Consider the following 24,251-nt stretch of genomic DNA (forward strand, 5'->3'; position numbering starts at 1 on the left):
ACATGCCTACTTGGCCAAGATGCCAACCACTCCTGAGGTGCCTGCAGGAATCAAGACTAGCAGTGAAAGAGAGAGAAGCCATCTTCCCAGAGATAGTTTTAAAATGACAACTATTTTTCCTGTGGAAGCCATGATATGTCAGTGTCTCGATATGAACTGTTTTCCAGATGGTCTTCTTGATATGGAGATGCCAGGAACAAAAGGCTTTCAGGATCTCCTGGTAATCCCACAATCAAGTTAATCGCTTCCACCCATTAAGCAACGGACAGTCATAAAATGCAGATCACTTTTCATCTGCCCTTCCCCTCATCTTCTCTTCCTCCTGTCCCTTTTGTTATTCTTGAGGTGTCACAAACACAAACATTAGGCTCCAAAGTACCCATTCCAGACCTCCTTTATCTCACCTGAATGGCACATTATTTACCATTTGACAGGGCATAAACCCACCCCAGGTCTAGTCTAGGGGCTGAAATTAACTATATAAGGGAGATGCTCAGACCCCTCCCCTACCTACCCCCATCTCTCCCTCTGTCTCACTCCTACTATGTTTAACCTAGTGTAGTGCTGGCAACTACACTAAGTACCCTTGCTGCTGGAATCTCTGCTCCTCCATGGATAAGTGAGTATCGCCCAAACAACGACCTTCCTGATAATGCATTGTCTCTATATGCCTTCTACCCTTTCATTTCCTAGTCTTGTAATGAATGTGTGTGTGTTTCTTGTACTCTGTATACGTATTAAGTAAAAGCCTTGATTCATTGAAATATTAGTCTCCTCTATTATTGGGCAGAATCCAGGATTACTGACCTTGGTATACATTGGTTTTGATCCCTTAATTCTAGCCTACTGCCTATTAATTCCCCATCTTTAGAGCAGTTTGGCTAACAACTTACAGTATCGAATGCCAATTTTAAATAAAAAAGGCAGCATATAGTCCATTAGTCTGTAAGTATTTCTCAGCCAAATGTGACAAAATGTATACATTATAGAATAACTCTTCCTAAAGCCAAACTATTCAGGTCCCAAATATTACAATTGTCTGTCCAAGACTTCAATTTGAGTTCCAAATGCATGGCATATAGTTTGCCCAGCACAGAAAGCAAATAGGTTTGTAATTCATGGAATCTAGGCGAGTACCCTTATTTTTATAAATGGGTACCACAATGGATGACTGCCAGTCAGCAGGAATGTCACCTGTTTGATCTAAAGCAGTGGAAAAAACTAGCCAAAGTGAAGACCAAGTGGGATTTACGAAGAACAATTAAGAGGGGACGCCATCTGGACCTGCAGCCTTGCCAGGTTTGAAGCAATGAGTATTTGGTTATCAGATGACATCGTTATGGGGGCATCAAATTAACATAATGCTTTATGCTGATGATGACTTATTACTATCATTGACTAGGCAGGGCTTAAGGAACCAAATCAACCAATTTATTAATTATTGTGAAATGGAGCAATTTAGCATAAGTCAAAATAAATCTAAAATACTGTTGTTTGGAGACCCTAGGAAGGTAGGGTGTCCTTGGAGGTTGCAAGGAATGGAGTTTGAACAAATTCATTTTTACAAATACCCAGGCATCTATTTTGATGCTCTAACGACATGGAAAAGTTATCTAAAATATATTATAAGTAGATTTCAGCTCCTGTCCATATCTCTGAAGATATTTTATTTTGCAAAAGGCGGAGAGTCTTTTTCAGCATTGCTTGAACTATACAATTCTAAGATCTTACCTGCAACTCTATAAGGAGCACCATTATAGCAGCATATAATTGCTAAAGATCTTGAGAGGCTGCAAGCTAGTTTCTTCCAAACCATCTTGGGAATTCCCAATTGTGTCTCCAACTCAATAATTAGACTAAAAAATGGACTGTGTTCCTTACAATCAATCACATGGAAATACGCTATTAAGATTTAGTTTACAATAGTCTTACTGAAACCCCTGAATCGAAGAAGAAGAAGAAGAAGAAGAAGAAGAAGAAGAAGAAATTATTATTAAATATAGAGATCTGGGAATAGAAACCACCCGACTATGGAAGAAGAATGCAACTGTAGTCCCCATTGTCATTGGGGCACTTGGAACCATCTCGAAAACTTTGCAATTCATATGGAAAAACTGCAGCTTTCTAACATAACACCTACAGAACTGCAAAAGACGGCACTACTTGGAACAGCGTACATATTACGCCAATATCTGGTTGATACTTAGGTCTCTGACGGAAACTTGTATCAGCTTAGCAAGGCCAATCAATAATAACATGTGACCTCTGCTTATTGTTGATTGTGTTTCAGATAATTCGAATAATAAGCATTCAACCCTTCGGGACAACTTAATACCCACTCAGAGTGGTTTACAAAGTATGTTATTTTTATCCCCACAACAATCACCCTGTGAGGTGGATGGGGCTGAGAGAACTCTGGAAGAGCCGTGACTGACCAAGGTTACCCATCTGGCTTCAAGCAGAGAGTGAAGAATCAAACCCGGCTCTCCAGATTAAAGTCCTGCCGCTCATAACCACTACACCAAACTGTCTCTCTAATCTAATGGTAAAAAGTAAAGGTAGTTCCAAGTCATTACTGACCCATGTCAGTAATGTCGCATCACAATGTTTTCTTGGCAGACTTTTTGTTATGGGGTGGTTTGCCATTGCCTTCCTCAGTCACTGCCTTCCCCACTTTTCCCCCAGGAAACTGGGTACTCATTTTACCGACCTCGGAAGGATGGAAGGCTGAATCAATTTTGAGCTGGCTACCTGAACCCAACTTCCTCCAGGATCGAACTCAGGTCATGAGCAGAGCTTGGGCTGCAGTACTGCAGCTTACCACTCTGTGCCATGGGGCTCTGATGAAGCAAGACTTATTTTTATCACCAAGTGCAAGTGCCTTTTTTGACAAACTGTGTGAACTCAGATTTTCAATGATAACGTATTTAATTACTATTCAGATTATTTATCGAAAACTATAACAGAAATAATTTTGTCACATGACTGGTCTGGGTTACTTACTGATTCATACAGAAAACATTCTCCTTTGTATTATGGTTATATTCGTACAACTTCCTTTATAGTTGCTAATTATTTGATTACCATAAAATATCCCAAACACAGACACAATTCTTTTGGCAAGATGTAATTCACTCCTGATAGCTGAATATACAAGACATATTAAAGGTATTCCCTGGATTGAAAGAAATTGGTCTTGTGCATCTAGAGCAATAAAGATCATCTCACACGTGCTGTTACATTGTCCTTTGTTTACTGAAGCTAGTAATGATATATTAGGACCTCTTGCCAACTCTGATGTTCAGTGCTGTAGTAATTATATTATTTTGAAACTGTTGTTTTCAAATGATGTATGTTGGCCGGAAGCTGTTGCTAGATTCCTTGTAAATGTTTTTAAATGATCTTAGTATTTTTTGTTTTATTGATTTATTCCATTTCTGTTTTATCTGTAATCCCACCAACCTAAGATTGAAGGGATTGCGAATGAAATAAAGTAAAATAAATGTGTTAAGAAATCCTTAGGACGTGCCACTATTAATTATTTTCCTCATCTCTGAATATCAACATTTTCTTCATTGGTTAGGAGAAGCTAGTCATACTATGATACATCCATCCCAGTTTAGTAAACTTTAGCATAGTCAGTTAGGATTCATGATGGAGACTTTTTGTGACAGCAAAATAAATGAATGTATTAAAGAATCTTTGAAGGGGCAGGGTTTTTTCAGTGAAGTGTAATGTAAAAAATAAATCCAGCCTGACCATTACATTGTTACTCATTTTTATTTTAATGTGTACCACAATAAAAATATGAAAGACGGTGAAAAGTACATGAAAATACATAATACCCAGTATATCCCTGATTGTCCTAGAATCTCTGTAAGCATAACAATCTACCTGGCTGAGCTCCCCTGAGAAGGAGAGGGAAGAACTCAGTGGGATCACTATGGGAATCAAGATTGTGCTATGAATGTAGTATGTGTTAAAAATGGTTCACACACTCACACCACTTAAATTTGTCAAAGATTTTTACTCTTTATTTTTATAGATTTTTTGGAAATTTCAGTCAACTTTTCTGCCTCCTCCTCTCTACTGGACTCTGACAAACAACAGGGACTTTGATGTGGATGATCTAGTGGCTTCTCATTTGAGGTTTCTGCAGCCTTACCAAAACTTAAAAATGGGTACAATCTTTCAGTTGACTGAACAGGAATAGATTTTATAAGGAACATTAAATTTGCATTATAAAATGAGATATTTTTCATGTCTTGATCTAAGAATATGCCAATTGCTGAATAGGGTACATCCTTCTTTTCAATCTTATCTTCAGTTGAATTAGAAAAGAAGTCTCCTCCAAGACTTTTCAGAGCCCAGGATCCTTTCCCCAGGGACTTCTCAAACTTCTCATTTTGGGTTTTTTCCTTTTCAGACTGAGTCAGCACCCCCAGTTCCCAATCAATCCTGTCCCCTACTTTCACCTCCCAGTAATGTTTACCCGTGCAATAACCATCCTTTGCCACTACAAAAGGAGTCCCAGAAGGTGCTGCTGCTTTCCCAGTCTTGGGAAGCTTATTACGATGGCTTCTTTTTTTAACTTCATGTAGGTTAAAATCTAGATCCCAAGTGACAGCAGCTATGGAGGAAGTGAAGGGAGAAAGTAGCATTAACATCAACAACTGCAGCAGCACCAATGACAACAACATTAAAAGCTATAATTAGTATTTTCTCAATGATAGTATTTCCCATGAATTTGTTCCTATTAGCAAACTGTTACTATTCATAAGATATCACAGGATATCAGGATTCCAGATTTCACTGCCAAAATGTTTTTATAAGACAAAAAAAGAGGACACTATCAGAAACTAGCTTTCTGCTGGAGGGAAAATACCAGAATATGTTCATACCAGCATATTCTGTCTCTCAGCAAGCAGTAAGTCTTTGAAGGATGGCATACTGAGCGAGGTCATACATGTATGAACCTGACATGGGCCCAAACAGAAAAAACGAACATGGTGTTTGTTGTTCATTGCCATCCACAAACAATGAACAACGAACACTGACGAACATGAGCCTGTCACGAACTTGTTTGTTGTTTGTTGTTCATGGGGGGCAGCAGGCTCTCCTCTAGCCATCAAGATCCTTACTGCACCACTCCCAGAAACCCTACCTGAGCAGGCAGCAGGAAATGTACCAATAATAAATAATAGCTTGGCCCCAGAGCCTGGCAGCAGCCCTGGAACTTGACGGGGTAGATTCCTACCGCACTGCTCCCAGAAACTCTACCTGAGCAGGCAGCAGGAAAGGTACCAATAATAAATAATAGCTTGGCCCCAGAGCCTGGCAGCAGCCCTGGAACCTGAAGGGGTAGATGCCTATCCCACCACACACAAAGAAAATTCAAGCTCCAATGCACTCACTCTGTCTCTCTAACAGCAGCTGTCTCTCCCTGAAAGCCAGAGCTGGGAGCCCCCCTCCCCCATGGTATTTGCTCCCTTGTTGTAACAAATTTGGAGCTCCAGTCCACACTTGGAAGGAAGACCTGCCTATCAAGCTAAATTGGGCTTAGATTGGGGTTTCCAGGGCAACAGCAGGAGTTCAGACAGAGTTCAGACAATCCCTGCCTGCATTGCCATGGGAATTGATTGCAGGTGCCAGACTGTCTGGCTTGATGAACAGCAATGAACGAGGCTTGCAATGACCACTTGTTCGTTTAGAATGGGGCCTCATGAACAGCTTGTTGATGAACAGCCGAACAGGCTTTTTGTGGGCTTTTTTGCGTTCGTTATGCTGTTCGTGCCCATCTCTAGTATGAACTAGTCTTAAAGTATAGCATTATGTAGCTCTCTCACCTTCATAACTCTGAGCTCTTCTAAATTCTACAAAAATAAAGAAAAATTGGTCAGTTTAATGAATATAAAACAGACAAGTGGGGGCCCCACAAGAACTTGTATCTCATATGCCCTTGTACACTCCCACCCCCAAGGATCTGATTGGCCACTGTGGTCACTGGGAAAAATCCTGCCAAGTTGGGCAAGCTGTATAGTAGTTGCACAGTGAGTTGCACAGTGGCTGCTGCCAGGCATGGCCGAGCCATGCCAGTTGCATTGTCCACTGCCAAGCATGGCCAAGTCATGCAAGTTGCACAGTGGCAAGTCAGGCAGGTAAATTGTGCATTAGTTACCATTGAGCCACACCAAGTACTGCAGGTCAAATGGCAGCAAGTTACCTGAACAAGTTGCATTCTGGTCACTAACAGGCCTGGCTGAGTTGCACTGGTCAGTCAATTACAACTTTCCTGGGTGATTCACATAGTGACCTCTACTGAGTCTGGCTGATTAATGTAAGCCACATGATGTCAAGTCACCCAAGCACGTTGTATAGTGGTTGCCATTGTCTTCACCTAAGCAGTGGTAGAGAGTCATGTAATTGATGTAGCAGTGGATGGGGATCTTCCCAGAGTAATTTGGCCTCCTCGTCCACCTCTGCTCCCCTACCCAGGTTTTGAGTGGCCTCATATTAGTTGTGGTTGTCTAGCAACATACAAAATGGCAAGTGAGATCTCACCACATAGTCTTGCAAAATCTCAGTGCCATAGATTTCTTAAAGAAGTAGTCATTGCTTCTATGACTGGAGGGCAGTTGTAACCCCTGGCCCTGGCCCCATTGTATGGATTTTTTATCCACACTATACAGCCTAGATATACAGCCTAAACATAATGATATACACCTATCAAGGGGTTCACCCCCCGTTTAGCTACAGTTCCACATGTTACCACAGCCCTCAAGCTCTGGCAGCTCCTGGAGAAGGCTGAACATCCTTATTTTCTTTGGTTCTCAGTCTGGAGGATTTTGCACACGAATGGTCAAGCACTCAGACACAAGACTTTATACAAACAGATGTTTTATTAACTCAGAGGAGTGTATGCAAACGGCAGGAAACACTCCCTTTAAGGCACAAACAAGAGGCATTAAAACAACGAACAGCTACACTACTCTTTACTACAGCTGACTGACTAAAAACATAAACTTGCTAACTTGCATTTCTGAAGAGGCTTGAGGCTCATACTCACAAATCCATAATCCATGCCAGGCAGGTAGTCATCTCAGGCCTGACCTGGAGCAAAGTCTCTCAGATGCTAACACAGCATGGAATAGTTCACAAACATCTCAGTGAGTGTGTGTGGCGTAATTGCGCGCCTTTTGAACAGCGAGGAGCCATCCTTTTCTAAGATTGCCAGCCAATCAGAGGCACCTTGTAATCAGCGTTGCTAGGCTGAGAAGGCGTACGTGCAGATCCCAAACTCCCTTGTCTCTCAAGGACACCAGCTCCAGGTGTAATTAATTACTGAGCTGCACATTCCACTCCTAGGGTGTCAGGCCAAACTGGGCCTGTAAGAACTTAGAAACTTAAACCAATATAGGCAAATGGGCTCACCATGGCTCTGCTAGACAACACTTTTTCATTATTGAGTATATTTTAACACAATATTAAATACATAATTAATCATTTTCCTATGCAGAACTATTTTAATCAAAAGCACTGAGGCTTACCAAGTTCAATTGTGAGTCGAGCTGAAATCAAAAGAAGTTCCCGTTAGTGACATCATTTTCAAAATATATCGATGTTTTTATTGACAATGATACTATAGAGTGAAGCAGTAGTATTATATAAATTTTGCCAACCTGTTCTGCCATTCAAATAAACCTGCATTTCTTGGCCTTATGGGTGGGAATGGATACAACCAGCTTTTCCACTGGTGAAAAGGGAAGGGGGATCAGTTTGACCTCACCACACCAAAATAAAATGCTGTGATGAGGCCCACAAGATTTGTATGGCCAAAAGCCATATGGGGCGGGGCTGGAGTAAGGAGGGGACTTGGATAAGACTGAAAAAAAGCTATCTGAATCCCATTCAATGTTATCAACAAATCCCACCCCTTTCATCATCCCTCAAATCCATATGAGAAGTCTTACCAAAACGTTCCTCTTGTTCAGCAACAACTATAAAACAATTACTTAAGTTAGAATAATGAAAAATTCATATAAGAAAAGAAACAGAAGCACAAATTTGGAAGCCATTCACATAACAGAAAATCATGCCTATTTTTAAGCATATTTCCCACATTCGTTTCATGCCCAGGAAACCAATGTGGCTAGGGCAGACCCACAGATACCACTGAATCCTGCCACTGACAGAATGTGACACTGACTCTGTGCCTCTGCCTATGGCCTGTATGGTTCTTCCCTCAATTATATGGAGCAATTAGAGGACCATTTATAGCACTTTGCCTTTGAAAACCACTATGACCATTCCTATACATAACTTTACACACTGTAGTCATCAGGGAATGAAGACTAAATACTAGAATGTTGGTAGCCTACCCCTCTTAACTTCTTTTAAAAATGTAGGAGGATTTGTGTAGGCCTAGGAATGTTTTGTCCATTTCAAACTAGATACTTTTAGATCTCTCAGGTTAGATAGCCAAGTAATTTGATACATAGGCATTCTTGTCATAGAAACGGGGGCATCTTCTTCTTTCTATGGCAAAGACATAAGTTAGTAAGACAGGTTTATTAGAAAGAGATCAAAACAACCAAGCTATCATTTTTGCTAAGCTGAACCTAGAAAATATCAAATTTACAAGTTGACATAATTTGTATTGTCGAAGGCTTTCACGGCCGGAGAACGATGGTTGTTGTGGGTTTTCCGACAACAACCCACAACAACCATTGACATAATTTGTTCAACCCTCATTAAATATAGATTAAGTGGAATGGTGAGTTTCTCAGCTACCTAGGTATAGCTGAAAATAAGTGCTCGTCACTATTCATATTAATTTTGTATTAGAATGCTCAATGGTTTTTGAGGATGTTTATGTCCTTTAAATTACCTGCCTGTATCCAGGAACCTAACCAATCATCAATGGAAATGGACCCTCTGTGCCCTTACTGTAGATAACAGACTTATAACATTAGAAAGAAAAATGCCCATCTCTCCTAATTCAATGGACTGAGGAGGACCTTACAACTTTATTGGTATTCAACTGTATGACATACGGATGAAAATTACATAGGGCCTTATTTTATAGATTTGGAAACCTTTCATGGATGTTTATGTGTAAATCTCTCCCTATTGTTGTCATGTTTTTATTTCTGTTCTATATGAGGCTTGTTTTAATTTTCATTTTTCCCCATTTCTTTTAAATTGCTGGCATTGCTTTCCCCTTTCTTGAATGTGGCAAATTAGGGCTGCAAAAGAAATTCTCATGGCCGTCAACTTAACTGGAACCATAGTGTTTAATTAATTTCTTGTGTGTCACAAAAGCTTATCTTTATTATATTTCTATTATTTATTTTTTCTATTTTCCTATTTTATTGTCATTTTTTTTACATTCCTTCAGTGTTTTGTTTCTCTTGTGAAGCTGCATGTCTGAGAGTCTCTCTACACGATGCTTCTTACACGAGAATGCTCAAGTGAAGGGAGATGCAACGTTAGCTGGGAGACATAGTTTAAAAGCCAATGGCTCTGTCAATTTCCCCTCTCCACAGAAGGGTAGTTTGAAAAGAAAGAACCCCATCACTCCTCAAAGGGTTTGTTAATTGCATATAATTAACAAACCCTCTGAGGAGCATCTCTACCTGCTGTCTTTTTAAACTATCCTCCTGTAGAGAGGGGAAATTTACAGAGCCTTCTGTCCTGGCTAACATTGTGTCTCCCTTCACTTGAGCATCCTCGTGTAAGAAGTATCATGTGGAGAGACTTTGAGTGTCTAAAGAAAGCTTAATTTGCAATGTGACTGAATTTTGTGAGCTATGAACATTCTTATTTTCAGTATATTGTTCTTGAACTTCAGTGATATTGTTACTATTTCTTCAAACCAATTGATCTGGGAAAAGCAGAGTGCATTGAAAAATAAAATGCATATGCTCCACAGATTCTTCAGAAAGTTAATTATTTTTTAATTAGCTTTAGCTAAGTAATAGCTAATGCTAGAATTATGGATTGATGCCACTTATTTCTCTCTTTTTTAAAGAAATCACCCCATGTATTCAAGCAACAATGATGTCTAGTTGATAAATTCCATGTGTTTCACTTACTGCCTCTTTGCATACGGCGCTATCTCTGAACAATTAGCACTAATTCAGAAAGAATCAGCCATGAACAAAGGTAAGGTCAGGCAGCATTCTCAGTAATACTATTACTGATCACAATGGGACACTTGATAAGAAGCGCAGAGGGAACACACTTCATATAAATGATCATAATTTGTTTAACTATCAGACAGCTAAGAAGCAGACATTTAAAAACCCAGTGTTAAACAAATATATGATGCTAATATTCAATTTTGCACTCCCAGCAAATCAGCCCATTGAACTACATATAAATGCTTATTCAAGTAATACCATTAAATGACTTGTAAATGTTCCTTCCTCTGCACATTGGACCTGAGCCTATTAATAAACACTGTAACAAGTCAATGTACAGTTTGTATAAGTGGCTCACTGGCATGCCATCATATAATCAGCCACTGATAGCTAAAACACTGGCCTGTGTTTGGGTCAAAGAATTGACTAGGAATCTGGAACCAACCACCTTCTTCCATAGACTGACCAATCAACAAAACACTGCCCTTTCTTTGTCAGAAATAGGGATCTTTTTTTTAGTTCCTTCAGAAAATATCAGTGTGTTTGTTATCCAGTGAAAATTACTTTTTACAACTGGGGAATCATATCTCTCAGTTTCTATTTTACAGTATGAAACAGCACATTTTCAGAGTGGACGTCACCCTTTCTGGTGATATATGTCAGCCAACACTTTGAATAAATTTCAATTTGTTTGAATCAGCAAATATAGTTCATAACTTCCCTTTAGGTTAAGTCAGATCAAGACTGCAGTATCTATAACTTCTCTTACCCCAGCTATGCTTTGGGGAGTGGAGATGAGAGTGCCCTCAAGTCACTGCAGACTTACGGTGACTCTTGCGGGGGTTTTCATGGCAAGAGACTAACAGAGGTGATTTGCCATTGCCTGCCTCTGCAACCCCAGTCTTCGTTGGAGGTCTCCCATCCAATGACTAACCAAGGCCAGCCCTGCTTAGCTTCTGAGATCTGACAATGTAAGCAGTCAGCCCAGCCTCTACCATGTTTAATAGCTATTTAATAAACTACCTGTGATATGAGAATCACAAGGCCCCTGGATTAAATGCAGTTTGATTTGCAAACGGGGGAATTCCAGCTAGCAGTTGCTGAGTCCCGCCCAGGAGACCCAGGCATGAATGGAATGCCAAATGTAAATGCAGTGACCAGAGGTGATTAGTTTACTTTCCTCTCAGCCCCAGGTGAAGCCAGAGCAAGAAAGGTCTTGCTGTGTCATCCCATTTAACACATTCCTTTCCCCTCCTTCCATGATGAAATCCCCAGCCCAAGATTGAGGTGAAATCAGTTAGCACCCATAAGTTTTGTAATTCATTCCTGGGAAAAGGTACATCCCCCAACTAAATTATCAACTCAGCTCCAGGGACATTAATTTGCAAATGCTCCTTTATGATTCAAGAGGAGGTAAAAATCTTACTTTTTTGCCCCACCCCGGCAGCACCAATCAAAAGGTAATCAACTCTTTGTTATACCCAGGAACTGACCATTGGGGTCTTTGTCCCAATGGTTGGGAGGGTTCTCCCGCCTCAAGGCATGTTTTGCCCTATAAGAATAGGAACTCTTGCCGCAAACTGAGTAGTGCACACTTATTGGATCTGAAGTGCTGCTCCCTTGGGATTACCTTCCCTAAGTCTCTCTCTCTTGCTGCCAAGAATGCTGGACATTTGAAGCTCTTCCTCCACAGATTTCTCCATACTCCACATAGGTAATTATCACCTTGCAATCCCTCAAATCTATTCCAACTTCACTTCTGCTTTTCCTAGGCATCTTGTGCACTTGTATGCAATCTTCTCTGTGTGTGCGTGTGTGCGTGCATGTGTGTGTGAGAGAATTTTTCCCTTTCAATAAAACCACTCTTTAATTAAGAACACTGGCTTCGTTTGGCTCCTTGGGGAAAGGACTCCATAAATACTGATGGAGATCCAGTTGTTATCCCGCTTGTATAGCCGTCTTCCTTGCTGCTAATTCCCCCTACTCACAAGGAGACCTACAGGAGACTGAATAGCACAGGTGAGCCTGATCTCGGTAACAACGAGATCAGGTTCACCTTTGCTATTCAGGTCAGGGCATATTTGCGGGGGAGGGACACTCCAAATTAACCACAACATATCCTATATACTCCTCATGGCTAAGACCACAGAATCCCAGGCTTTTGAAGGCTGACTAGGAAGTGCTTGAACACTGTCTCATGAAATGATGGGGGGGGGAGTGACTTAGGCAGTGACTGGCAACTAATGTGGTGAGGGGAGTATCATTGCATTTTTCTATTTAAAAACGCAGACTTGTGTACTTACTTGAAGTGTAGCTCTAGAAATCACCAGAAACTATGGTTTACTATAGAGTTTCTGGAAATTCTATAGTTACCCTGGAAGTTACACTAGGTAATTCTACATGTACTATAGAGTTTCCAGCCATTTCTAGAGCTACCCTTTATCACACTTCCAGTAAGAACTTCTGGTCAGTCCTTGGGGCTGCTTTGTTTTTAAAAAATTATCCTGCTACAGATCCAAGCCATGGCAGGCAATGGGGCCTGGTGGCAGGGAATCCTTTATCCCCATCAGAGGCTTGGCATTCTTATGAACTAGTGTAAAAAATAGCATTACTATTTTTACCATCATCTCTATTCTTGGAGTTATGAGCTTCATAGAATCTGAGTAGCATCTTTCTTGAGCTCAAATTTACAGGGGGACCTAGATTGTTCCATCTCCAGGTCCTGCTCTTGTGTTCTGTTACCTTCCAAGTATGTTTTAGCTTTTGAAAAAATAATGGAGCCAAAAAAGAAAGCATTCTGTGGGTTGCTTTTTTTTTTAAAGAAGGCGATGAATACTCACTGCCTTCCCTTGTAGTTTTTTCTGTATCTACAATAATAAAGAAAGAAGAAAATTATGCACCAGAGTTCATAAAATTTCACCACATATACATATGAAAGTCTCCAAAGTGGGCTGTTACAACCTAAGTTTGGGTAAAGTCGTAGCAATATCTAGTGAATTTCAGAGGGTTGTTTATTTTCAGAAATTAACATTTGTAATAATAATAATTAAAAATAATTGCATTTTATTGTATTCAATAAATACCTTGAACATGAGTCAGCGGGGTGATGTGGTAGCTAAAAAGGCAAGTGAAGTTTTGGGCTGTATCAACAGAAGCATAGTGTCCAAATCACACGAAGTGATGGTATCACTCTGCTCTGGTTAGACTTCACCTAAAGTACTGTGTTCAGATTTGGGCACCAGAATTTAAGAAGGATATAGACAAGCTGGAACGTGTCCAGAGGAGGGCAATGAAGATGGTGAGGGGAGACCAAGTCCTATGAGAAAAGGTTGAAGGAGCTGAGAATGTTTAGCTTGGAGAGGAGACGACTGAGAGGTGATATGGTAACCATCTTCAAGTACTTGAAGGACTGTCGTATAGAGGATAGTACAGCAGAGGTGTAGCATGGGGGAGCCAGGTGATTGCCACCTTGGGGTCAAGTAGAAATTTTCCACAGGCCAGTTTGGTTAAGGATCCTGGAGGTGTTTTGCCACCTTCTGGGCATGGAGCAGGACGCACTGTGGGTGTGGGGAGGGGAGGTAGGATGCTAGTGAACACCAGTTGCTGAGGGGAAACAGTGGAGGAGAGATATTGCCTTTATGATCTATTTATTGGCATTCTGGGGGCATCAGGTTGACCGCTGCAGGAATAAGGGTGTTGTTCTAGGTGGGACCATTGTCTGATTCAATGGAGGTCTACATGTATTCCTATGTTTCTAGTGCTTAATCTCAAAGGGCATGCCTTAGACAGAGTCTGCTCTACTTGAGATAGTGAAAATTAAATATGCCTTGTTATTTTTGTGCCACAAAAGGAGAGGAGCCTTCCATTTCCTTGGATCTTTACAAGGCCCAAGGAATTGGCTTCACTTGTACCTCTAAGGGTTAGTATCTAAAGGCCCAGGCTCTCTGGATTGACAGCAAAGGGGAAAATTGAAATGCGAAATCAGACACCACAAACACGGAGACCCCACCTGGGACCTTCAGCACCTCCAGTTCAATTAGAATAGAGCCAGGAGCTGACAGTGAGATCTCTTGCAAAATCATCAATGGTGACTTGCAGCTGGAAAGTAAATCTGGAATCCTGACGCCTGCTGGCTAGGGATGGGGCAGAGTGTTGCGCTACAGTCGCTGAATTTATTATTTATGTTTAGAAGATTGCCCTGAAATGTGGCCGTAGCCTTTGGGACAAGCGTTGGAAAAAGTTCCATAGCCCCATTCATAGTGAAATTTTTATTTGTTAATTTCACCCTTTTAGGAGAAATACAGTAGCTATTCAGTGAAGAAAGTTTTTGATACGTTGTTTGAACATTTCACTGAAACATTAAATGAGTGACAGGTTTCTGAGACAGAGGAAGAAACAGTAGAGGAGGAATATCTTGTTTAATATTTAGGGTCCTGCGTTAGATATTTTCTGTACTTTGTGTCAGTGTGACTCTACAGTCAGTGTTCAAGAGTGCCTTGATGCTTTGCAGTATACATTTGGTACTACAGAGGGGGCTGAAAGTGTTTGTTATCATTTTTGTACTTATTTGTACTTCTAGGCAAAATCATGGGGATACAGAGACTGGAAAATCTGCTCCATCTGGCTGTGGAGAAAGGAGCAGGGAGCTTTTTCTCTCTCAGCCCTTCTTTGAATCGTTCTCTACTTGGCAACATTCTTGTGGAATGGCTTGTACTGATCATACACATGCACACACGCACACATTGGTACAGATCTGATTAATTTCTGCATTCTAAATTTTATTTTCAATCTACAGAAAAACAATTCCATCTTACCTAATGCATTCTGTAGTATTTCTTGCTCTGAAAACATTGATATTGAAGTGTTATTAGACAGTTATTTATTAACAAATTGTTTCTAGAGTAGACCACTCTCAACCCATCAATAAGTATAAAAGCAATGGTATAAAGAGTAACCTGCATGAAAATAACTAAAGGGGTATCCTATAAGACAATCTGCAGTCAGACCAGCAGTCTATCTGGTCCAGCGACCTGTTTTACAGGGTCAAGAAACAGGACGAGGAGGGTCAAGAAACAGGCACAGAAGCCAAGGCCTGCCCCTGATGTTGCCTCCCAGCAGTGTTATTCAGAGGTCTGATGCCTCTGAATATGAAGAGCTCCCTTTAGTCACCGTGGCTAGTAGCCATTGATGGACCTCTCTTCCATAAAGCTGTCTAACCCCTTTTTAAAGTGATCTGTTCTTATGGCCATCGCTACATCCTCTGGCAGGGAATTCAACAATTTAATTACTCATTAAATAGTATTTCCTTTTCTTTGTCCTGAACCTATTGCCCATCAATTTAATTGGATGCCCCTGAGTGCAAGCATTATTTGAGAGGGTGGGATTCTCTCCATCCACTTGCTTACTTTTGTAAAGCTCTATCATGTCTCCTCCTCAGTTGTCTTTTTTTCTAAATGGGAAAATCCCACTTTTTAACCATTCCTCACAGGAAAGATGCTTTAGCCTTTTAATCATCTTGGTTGTGATGCATCAAATGCACAAAGAATTTATATATGTATTCATTGAAATATTTTAATCCCATCTTTCCCCCCTGAATGAGCCCAAGGTAACTTACAACAAGATTTGTAAATAATACAAAATTGTAATGTCCTTCCGATTGTAATGTCCTTCAAAGAGAAAATCAAAGTACATAATATTCCCATATTACACCAGAAAAAATTCATCTACCATATTCAACACGAAGCATAAAAAGCACTTTTAAATAACCCAGCCTTAAAGTCTTTTCTGAAGGCCAGCAGGGAAGATACCTACTCTGGAAGATCATTCCAGAGGGACTAGGATACTGCTGGAGTGGAAGGGGGACACACAATCAGATTGCTACAGATTTTATAATCCTAATGAAAACCACAGGAATTAAAGATTGCTGAGAGGACCAAAACAAGTGCAGGGATTCATACTGGGAGAGACAGCCCCTTGGGTACTATGGCCCCCAGTGTATTTCAACATAAGAACCTGCACCTTGAATTGAACCCAGAAACAAATAGGCAACCAATGAAGATGATCTAATAGAGGTGAAATATGCCAATATTAGCTCACTCCAGCTCAAAGCCTAACTGACACATTTTGCAATAACTGAAGTTTCTGAATCATCTTCTGTGGGTAGGTAGCCCCACCTAGTATATTTCACCATGTTACAGAGTCTAGCCTTGAAGTTACAGCAGCAGGTTTAGCATAGTTGACATTGCAGAGCTAGAAAAGGTGTAATTAGGGGGTGGAGTATTTTTCTTATGAGGAAAGTATGGAGCTATGGGATTTTTCAATTTAGGAAAATGTGAACAAGGGAAGACAGAGGTTTATAAAACTATTACATGGAGAAAATGAGTAGAAGAAGCTTTTTCTTCCTCTCCTATAATAATACAATTTGGGGCACCCAACAGATTCAGGACTGTCAAAAGGAAATACTCCTTTACTCAATGAGTAATTAAACTGTGGAATTCACTGCCAGAGGATATAGTGATGGCCACAGGCAGAAACAGCTTTAAAAGTAGATTAGACAGAGTCGTGGAGGATAGGTCTATCAGTGGCTACTAGCCCTGGTGACCACAGGGAACCTCCATATTCAGAGACAGTGAATCTCTGAATACCAGTATCAGGCGGAGACATCACTGGAAGGCCTTGGCCTCTATGCCCTGTTGTTGTCCACCTTAGGAATTGGTTGGTCACTATGTGAGACAGGATGCTGTCTGATCCAGAAGGGCTTTTCTTATGTTCTTATGTAGGATCAGGATTAGAGATGGGCACAAACCAAAATACGAACCAAAATTCATGACGAACCAGGCCAGTTCGTGGTTCATGAATCAGCGGTTCATCAGATCCCATTTCTGACGAACCACCACGAACTTTAGGCTGGTTCGTTTGGTTCATTTTTTGGTTTGTCACTGCAGACAGCCTGGCGCCAATCAATCAGTTTCATAAGCAACAGGGGATGGACTTCCTGCAGACCTTCTGCTGACCCAGAAGTGACAATTTTCTGACCTGGATGTGACATTTTCACGAACCAAATGAACAAGTTCACAAATCAGGGGCAGATTTGTGAAAGTTCATGGTTCGTGGTTCATGAAATTTGACGAATCACGAACCACATGGTTCATTTCTTTTCCGGTTCATGCCCATCTCTAATCACGATACCTATTCAGGCAGCAGGAAAGGGTGGGGCTTCAAGTTCCCTATATGACTCCTCATTTGGTCTAATCTTTACTGGTTAACTATCTTCTAAAATTTACCTCATACTTCAGCATGGGCATCAGCCTGCTATGACAGCTCCAATTCTTCAACCTGTTGCAGCTTTTTGCCTAGATCCCTGGTCACTTGCTTCAGCTCCTGCTTCTGAATTAGTGATCAATTTTAGCTTGGATTGTTCTTGGCTGCCTGCCTAACAGCCTTGTTCTCTCCTATCTAGCTAGCTAGCCAGATACAAAATAGGATTGGTGCTCCACAGAATTAATCCCAAAGAAAAGGCTCAGCATCTTCCATAACCTCTCTTTGATAACCACACATAAGAAAGAAACACGTTCCTCTTGTTAGTTTGCCTATGATGTTAAGTTTCAATATCATATATGTATCATCTACCACTGTATTGACATAGCTGATTGTTTGATGGATCGAATATCTTTAGGATGCTCTAACCTGACTATTCCTCACCCAATTCCATCTCTGCTTGATTCTAGTCTACAACAACCCTCTGCTGCATTACCTCTGAAAATAGTTTAACAGCACTGCTATTGTGTATCAGATAGCCACAACATTGTGATAGTATAAGTTGGTTCATTCCACCAACATTTTAAAAATTCTACTCCATTTTAGAGTGCATAAGGCTCTCTAACCTAGCAGTGTCTCATACTCACATGCAGGTTCAATTAATCCTGTAACACCATTTAAAATTCAGAAACCAGTTAAACAACAATATTCTGTCTCTGTCCATAGTGTCATATTTCATTTTAATAGTGCAAATCTAAGCAAATGTACAACCTTGTAAGCCCACTGACTTTAGTGGGCTTAGAAGGGTGTAATTCTATTCAGGACTGTAAGCCAAATGCATTGGGGATGAGTCTTTTAAAATATCAACCACATAGCACAGTCATTCCCATTCCAATCAGCCAGACATTCAAAACAAGATGAGGTGATTGTACTGATTAAGCTAGCTGCCAACATAGACAGGAGTATCTTATCATCTAAAGCTATTGTCCTAAGCACTACAAGAATATCCCTAGAAAGCCAGAAGAAGTTATTTTGCTTGGATTTAAGCTAACTCAAGCCTGAATGGCAAGTTTAACACCTAGCTGTATCTGAAGAACTGAGCTGAGGCTCACGAAAGCTCATACCCTACCACAAATGTTGTTAGTCACATAGGTGCTGCTGGATTCTTGCTCTTTTCTAAAGTTTCAAACCATCTTTCTTTTCTAGCGAGATCATTCCCTTAATTCTTTTTGCCCCACTCCTTTTATTCCCTTTGGAACTTTATCTTTATCCATCCCTTTCTCTATGCCTTCTCTACTCTTCCTGTCACTCTAGTTTTGTCCCATCTCTATGGTTATATTAGCAAGACCTACCGCTCCATTGCGAGCTTTTAAAATCAAACATTAGACTATATATAACTTACTTTGTTTTAATTCATTCTTCTTGTTTTCTGCAAGAAAAAAAAACATTTTTGCATTATTTATTTGCTGAAAATTTTAGGCTGAAACTACATGTTCCATTAAATGTACTACATCAAAAACAGCACCCACACGCATAAATTTACATTTGCCTCCAAGGACAGTGGAAGAGAGGTTGCCTGGCTGTTCTGTGTGAACCCAGAATCCAGACCTGACATACAGAAACATACAGACCAGTGGTTCCCAAAGTGGGCAATACTTCCCTCCTGGGGGGCGCTGGAATGAAACAGGTGGGCAGTAGGAGCCTTGGGTCACAATCGGGGGGCATTGAATAAAAATAAGGGGACAGTGGAAACATAAAGAAAGAAGAGTCCAGAACCTATCTAAAGCAGCCTTTTTTTGCCTTCTCCTGGTCTTCCCTGGGATCAGGGAGGGAGGGAGCAAATTTGTCACTAGATTTTTTGTCCACTTCTTGAAGTTAGATTTCCAGGGGGGCGCTGAGTAATTTTTTTTCTGAAAAGGGGGCGGTAGACCAAATAAGTTTGGGAACCTCTGATATAGACCATGTTTGATAGCAGATAGTAATCCTGCATCTACTTCGCCGGGGGCGGGCATTGCCACCTGCTCCACGCCTGATTCTGGCCTGGCCTTTCCACTGTGGCGCACTCTCTGAGGTCTGGCTGCCTCATCTGGGCTTCCCTCCACAGCGGCGCCCTCTGGAGGCACACCAGGGTAGCAAGTGAGTTGTCTTGAACATGCTTACTCTTTTATTTAGTAGGATATAAAGTTTGCTTTACTAATATTGGATCAGATGGTATCAAAGTAGCAAATATCAAAAGAGAAACACAGCAATATATCAGTTCTTTACTATCAGCTATGGGCAAAGTACAACACTAAAATATGAATTTTGATTCAAATATGCTGTGTACCACAAAATTGAAATTTTAATGTTTTTACAACCCAGCTCAAACTGTTGGAGAGAAGAGGTATAAATATGATAAATTACTAACAATTCTCTGAGATACAAACTTTTACTACCCTGCCTCTGGATTTTTACTACTATTACTACTTCTTACACAAAAAGCATATTATTCTAAGATAAGCCATGGATGATTATTAAACTAGGCCAATCTAAAGAGGTTGCATCTTCTTACAAGGAAACAAAGCATACTTTGTTGTAAGAATTTATCATATTCCGTGTTTCAGATGGGCAGCCATGTTGGTTTGCAGTCGAAGAGCAAGGTTCAAGTCCAGTAGCACCTTGAAGACTAACAAGATTTCCAGGGTATAAGCTCTCGTCAAGCTCCCTTCATAAAATGCTCTGACAAAAGGAGCTTGACTGAAATTCAATGAAATAACCTAATTTTAAAAATAACTTTGGTGGGAACAAATTGACCTTCTACAAGACAGATGAACTTAAAAGGAACAGAAAAGGGAGAGGTACCTACATCTATACTGATGACGCTTTTAGTTTTGGATGGGTAGCAGTGTTGGTTTGCAAGAATCAAGTCCAGTAGCACCTAAAAGTCCAACTAGATTTCCAGGATATGAGCCCTCAAGAGTCAAACCTCAGACCCTGGCAATCAAGTTAGTCTTTAAGGTGCTACTGGACATGGTTGTTGCTTTTAATTACTTTTAAGGTGGAGATTCTAAAAATTACTCTTTAACTGCTACCCACATACCAAACGCCCTTTTCCTTATAAATTGTTTCCATATATGAAACTAGCAACAAAGCATGTTCTGGGGAAATATACAACAGGCTCTAGAAAGGGGAGAGCAGGCATCCCCTCCTCCTCTGTTAGTGATCCCAGCCAGATGAAGGCAGGGGGACTGCCATGGCCGTCTCCTCTGCACCTGATCCCAACTGGGTGAAACAGGGGCGGGGATTGCATCCTGCTCCGTACCTGATCTGGGCTGGGTGAAGGGGGATAGGGATTGTTATCTACTCCACTCCTGATCACGGCCATGTGAAGGGGAGGGCATTGCTGCAATGCTTCATGCCTGATCTTAGTTGGGTGAAGTGGGGGAGGGCATTGCCACCTGCTCTGCTCCTGAACCCAGTTGGATAAAGAAGGGGTGGGCATTGCATCCTCCTCTGTACTTGATTCTGGCCAGGTGAAGTGGGGGGACATTGCCACCTGCTCTGCACCTGACCCCGGCTGGGTAAAAAGGGGGCAGGCAATACCCTCTGCTCCGCATCTGATCCTGGCCAGGTGAATGTGAGGGTTGGGCATTGCCACATGCTCCATGCCTGATCCTGATCCTGATCCTGGCCGGGTGAAGTGGGGGTGGGCACTGCCACTTGCTCTGCTCCTGATCTCTGCCAGGTGAAGTTGGGGGGGGCAGGCATTGCCACCTGCTCCACACTTGATCCTGGCCACATGAAGGGGGGACGGGCATTGCCACCTGCTCCATGCCTGATCCCAGCTGGGTGAAGGTGGGCCAGGCATTGTCACCTGCTCCACTCCTGATCCCAGATGAGTAAAGGGAAGATGGGCATTGCCTCTTGCTCTGTGCCAGATTCTGACAAAGGGAAATAGTGGCAGGCATTGCCGTCTGCTTCGCGCCTGATCTTGCCTGGGTGAAGAAGGGGTGGGCATTGCCTCCTGCTCTGTGCTTGATTCTAGCCAAGTGAAGTAAGGGGGGCATTGCCACCTGCCCTGCACCTGATTCCAGCTGGGTGAAAGTGGGTTAGGCATTACCCACATTGCTCTACACCTGATCCCAGATGGGTGAAAGCGGGGGGGGGGGTGGCATTGACATGTGCTTTGTGCCTGATCCTAGCCAGATGAAGTGGAGGTGGGCATTGCACCTGCTCTGCTCCTGATCCCAGCTGGGTGAAGAAGGGGCAGGCATTGCCTCCTGTTCTGCTCCTGATCTCTGGCGGGCAAAGGTGGGCATTTCCATCTGTTCCACTCCTGGTCACAGTTGGGTGAAGGTGGAGGGCGGGCATTGCCTCCTGCTCCACCCCTGATTCCAGCCTGGGCTTCCCACCATGGCATGCTCTTTGGAGGTCTGGCTGCCTCATCTGGGCTTCCCTCCACAGCAGCACCCTCTGGAGGTGCACTAAGGTAGGAAGTGAGTTGTCTTGAATATGCTTAGCCTTTTATATAGTAGGATGTTATTGTCAATTACTCACCTGATTGAGTTGCCTTCTGATTACTCTCTGAAAGAAAGCAGAACAAATTCTGAAGAACAAACACACTACTTTATAGGAGTTTGTGTAGAGAAAATTTTCATTATCATTTTAGATCTGTGCTTGGGGGTTTGAGGGTACTGTGATTGCTTATTTCTGTGTAGGACATTACCAATTCAGGATTCAAATCTATGTGGTTTTCAGTCTCTGGAGTTCAGGACCATTATTTTTAATGAGGAATGTATATGATGGTCTGGGGCAGCTGTTTATAAAGATAAAGGCAACAAATTTGCACAGAAAACAGTCCTCTCTCTAATTGAAAGATCCCGTACGTTTCAAGCAGATTGAACAAAGGGGTTCAATTTTACAGACCTCTGAACTAGGTGCTTCTCTGTGCAGATGCACTTCTCTGTACTGATCCCTAAAACGGCATTCAAGCAACAGCCTAGCGGAAAAGCCCTGGCAAGCCACTAGTATTTTTTAAAAACCTTCTGTCTGCATTTATTTTGCCTACTTTTATAGTGACTGATTGATAATATTTTTCCCTTTCTGCTGAAAACTCTGTGTTTGCCATCCTTCTTCATTATGGTCTGTGTGGCTGCTGCAAGGCTTTGGGTGGGCCATGCTGCCACACCAGGCCTCCCTGCCACATCCACGGCTGCTGCAAGGCCTTGGGAGCGGCGCTGTGCCGGGTCTCCCAAGGTTCCTCAGGAGCCACGGAGGCAGCAAGGAGGCCTGCCACGCCAGCACGGCCCTCCAAAGGCCTCAAGGAGGCCACCATAGCCACAAAAAAGGTTGGCATGATGGCACGGCTCTCCAGAGGAGTCCTGTACCAAGCTTCTCTGTCACCGTGTTGCCGATGACTAACTTTTTATCCTGGCACAAGCACAATCACAGGCCCCTCATATGCTGCAGTGAGTGCACCTACGCCAGGGTAAAAAGTGAGTTGTCAGCCTCACGGTTGCCTTTTATATATTAGACAAGATTTACTTGGTTTTTGTGAACTGCCATATCTCTTTTAGAAGATGACTAGGCTGTACTAAGCAATTTGTAGAGTACATTGATGGGCAACTGAGCTTGGTCAAGAAGATACCCAGTTTAACTGGCATGCTTTTCTTCCATAGCATTTATTTTATAAACAGATGGTTGGATCCAGCCAACATTTTTACACAATATCACCCAATACTTGTTCTTACTACAGCCCCATTCCGCATGGCTTTTGTCCATGATGGTTCCATGTTCCCCACCCATAGTCTTTTTGAGTGGTCAAAAGTGGATTCTGCCTTCCTTTTCAGTAACAGAAAAACTGTCTGGATCCTACTCACAGTTGTAAAAAACAGACAGCTTTTATGAGTTTCTTAGATCTACCAAAATAAGTTTAAAATACTTACTTCTCAATTTATGCAACATAAAAAGAATAAGGCCCAGGGTAAGAAATAAAATTATTATGAAAGGAGGAAGCCAAGCAGAAGTGGTAGGATAAAAAACATCTGAAAGACACATTAAAATCTGTGTTAATTTTTATTTCTACAGAAAAAAATCCAAATTGCAAAACACAATTACTCAAATGTCATAGAGGCTGTACTTAGGGCTGCCAGTTCTGGGTTGGGAAATTCCTGGAGACTTTGTGAGTGGATCCTGGAAAGGGTGGGTTGGGGAGGGGAGGGACCTCAGTGGGGTATAATGCCATACAATCCAGCTTCCAAGGCAGCCACATTCTCAAGTGGAACTGATATCTGTCACTTGGGCATCCATTGTAATTCCAGGAGATCTCCAGCCACCACCTGGAGGTAGCAAACCAACAGTGGAAACCACACCAGAGGGTCCAAATAAATAATTACAACAATAAAGTAAATATTTGTTCTTATATTCTGTGCTCAGTGAACCTCAATGTAAATATTAAACAATCTAATCCAAAATGCAGAACAATAATTTATATTCCATATAGTGAATAATATATATATATTAGTAATTTTCACAAAGACAATTCTTACACAGCTATAGTAGCAACAGCTCCAAAATTAAATATTTTTAACAGCTCAGACCCCCCTCTCTTCGATGTACAAAAGTCTCATCAATGGGGTATAGGTCCTAAGAGAATGCAGCATAATATTTGCTAGTGCACACAAGGCTAATAATTTTTGCTAGTGTACACAAGGCTATTCATAAAGTCCTGTTGTATGTTTCAGGTGGCTGAGAAGATATCAAAGCCCGTGTCTGGCGTGGACTAAACAAGGGGCCGGCTAATGTCCAACTTGTTTCCCACTGCTTCATCAGGAGTCCCTCATCAGAACCACCATCAACAATTCAATCTTAAGC

At 41.6% G+C, this 24,251-nt stretch overlaps 1 protein-coding gene across 2 annotated transcripts in view; it reads right to left on the bottom strand.

Moving 5' to 3' along the window:
- Positions 1-3,791: 3,791 nt before the first annotated feature.
- The window catches only part of LOC129338547 (butyrophilin subfamily 3 member A2-like), a 29,850-nt gene continuing 9,390 nt past the window's right edge, over positions 3,792-24,251 (bottom strand). For both annotated transcript variants that reach the window (XM_054992859.1, XM_054992860.1), the window contains 9 exons: positions 23,324-23,422; positions 21,936-21,962; positions 18,802-18,828; positions 14,957-14,983; positions 12,983-13,009; positions 7,971-7,997; positions 7,548-7,568; positions 5,847-5,873; positions 3,792-4,630 (listed from right to left, as the gene is read on the bottom strand). In XM_054992859.1, coding sequence (XP_054848834.1) covers positions 4,017-4,630; positions 5,847-5,873; positions 7,548-7,568; positions 7,971-7,997; positions 12,983-13,009; positions 14,957-14,983; positions 18,802-18,828; positions 21,936-21,962; positions 23,324-23,422 — 896 coding nt within the window. In that variant the 3' untranslated portion in view covers positions 3,792-4,016. The remainder of the gene's footprint in view (positions 4,631-5,846; positions 5,874-7,547; positions 7,569-7,970; positions 7,998-12,982; positions 13,010-14,956; positions 14,984-18,801; positions 18,829-21,935; positions 21,963-23,323; positions 23,423-24,251) is intronic.

The sequence above is a fragment of the Eublepharis macularius genome, chromosome 12 (assembly GCF_028583425.1).
Source record: "Eublepharis macularius isolate TG4126 chromosome 12, MPM_Emac_v1.0, whole genome shotgun sequence".
Classification (NCBI taxonomy): domain Eukaryota; kingdom Metazoa; phylum Chordata; class Lepidosauria; order Squamata; family Eublepharidae; genus Eublepharis; species Eublepharis macularius.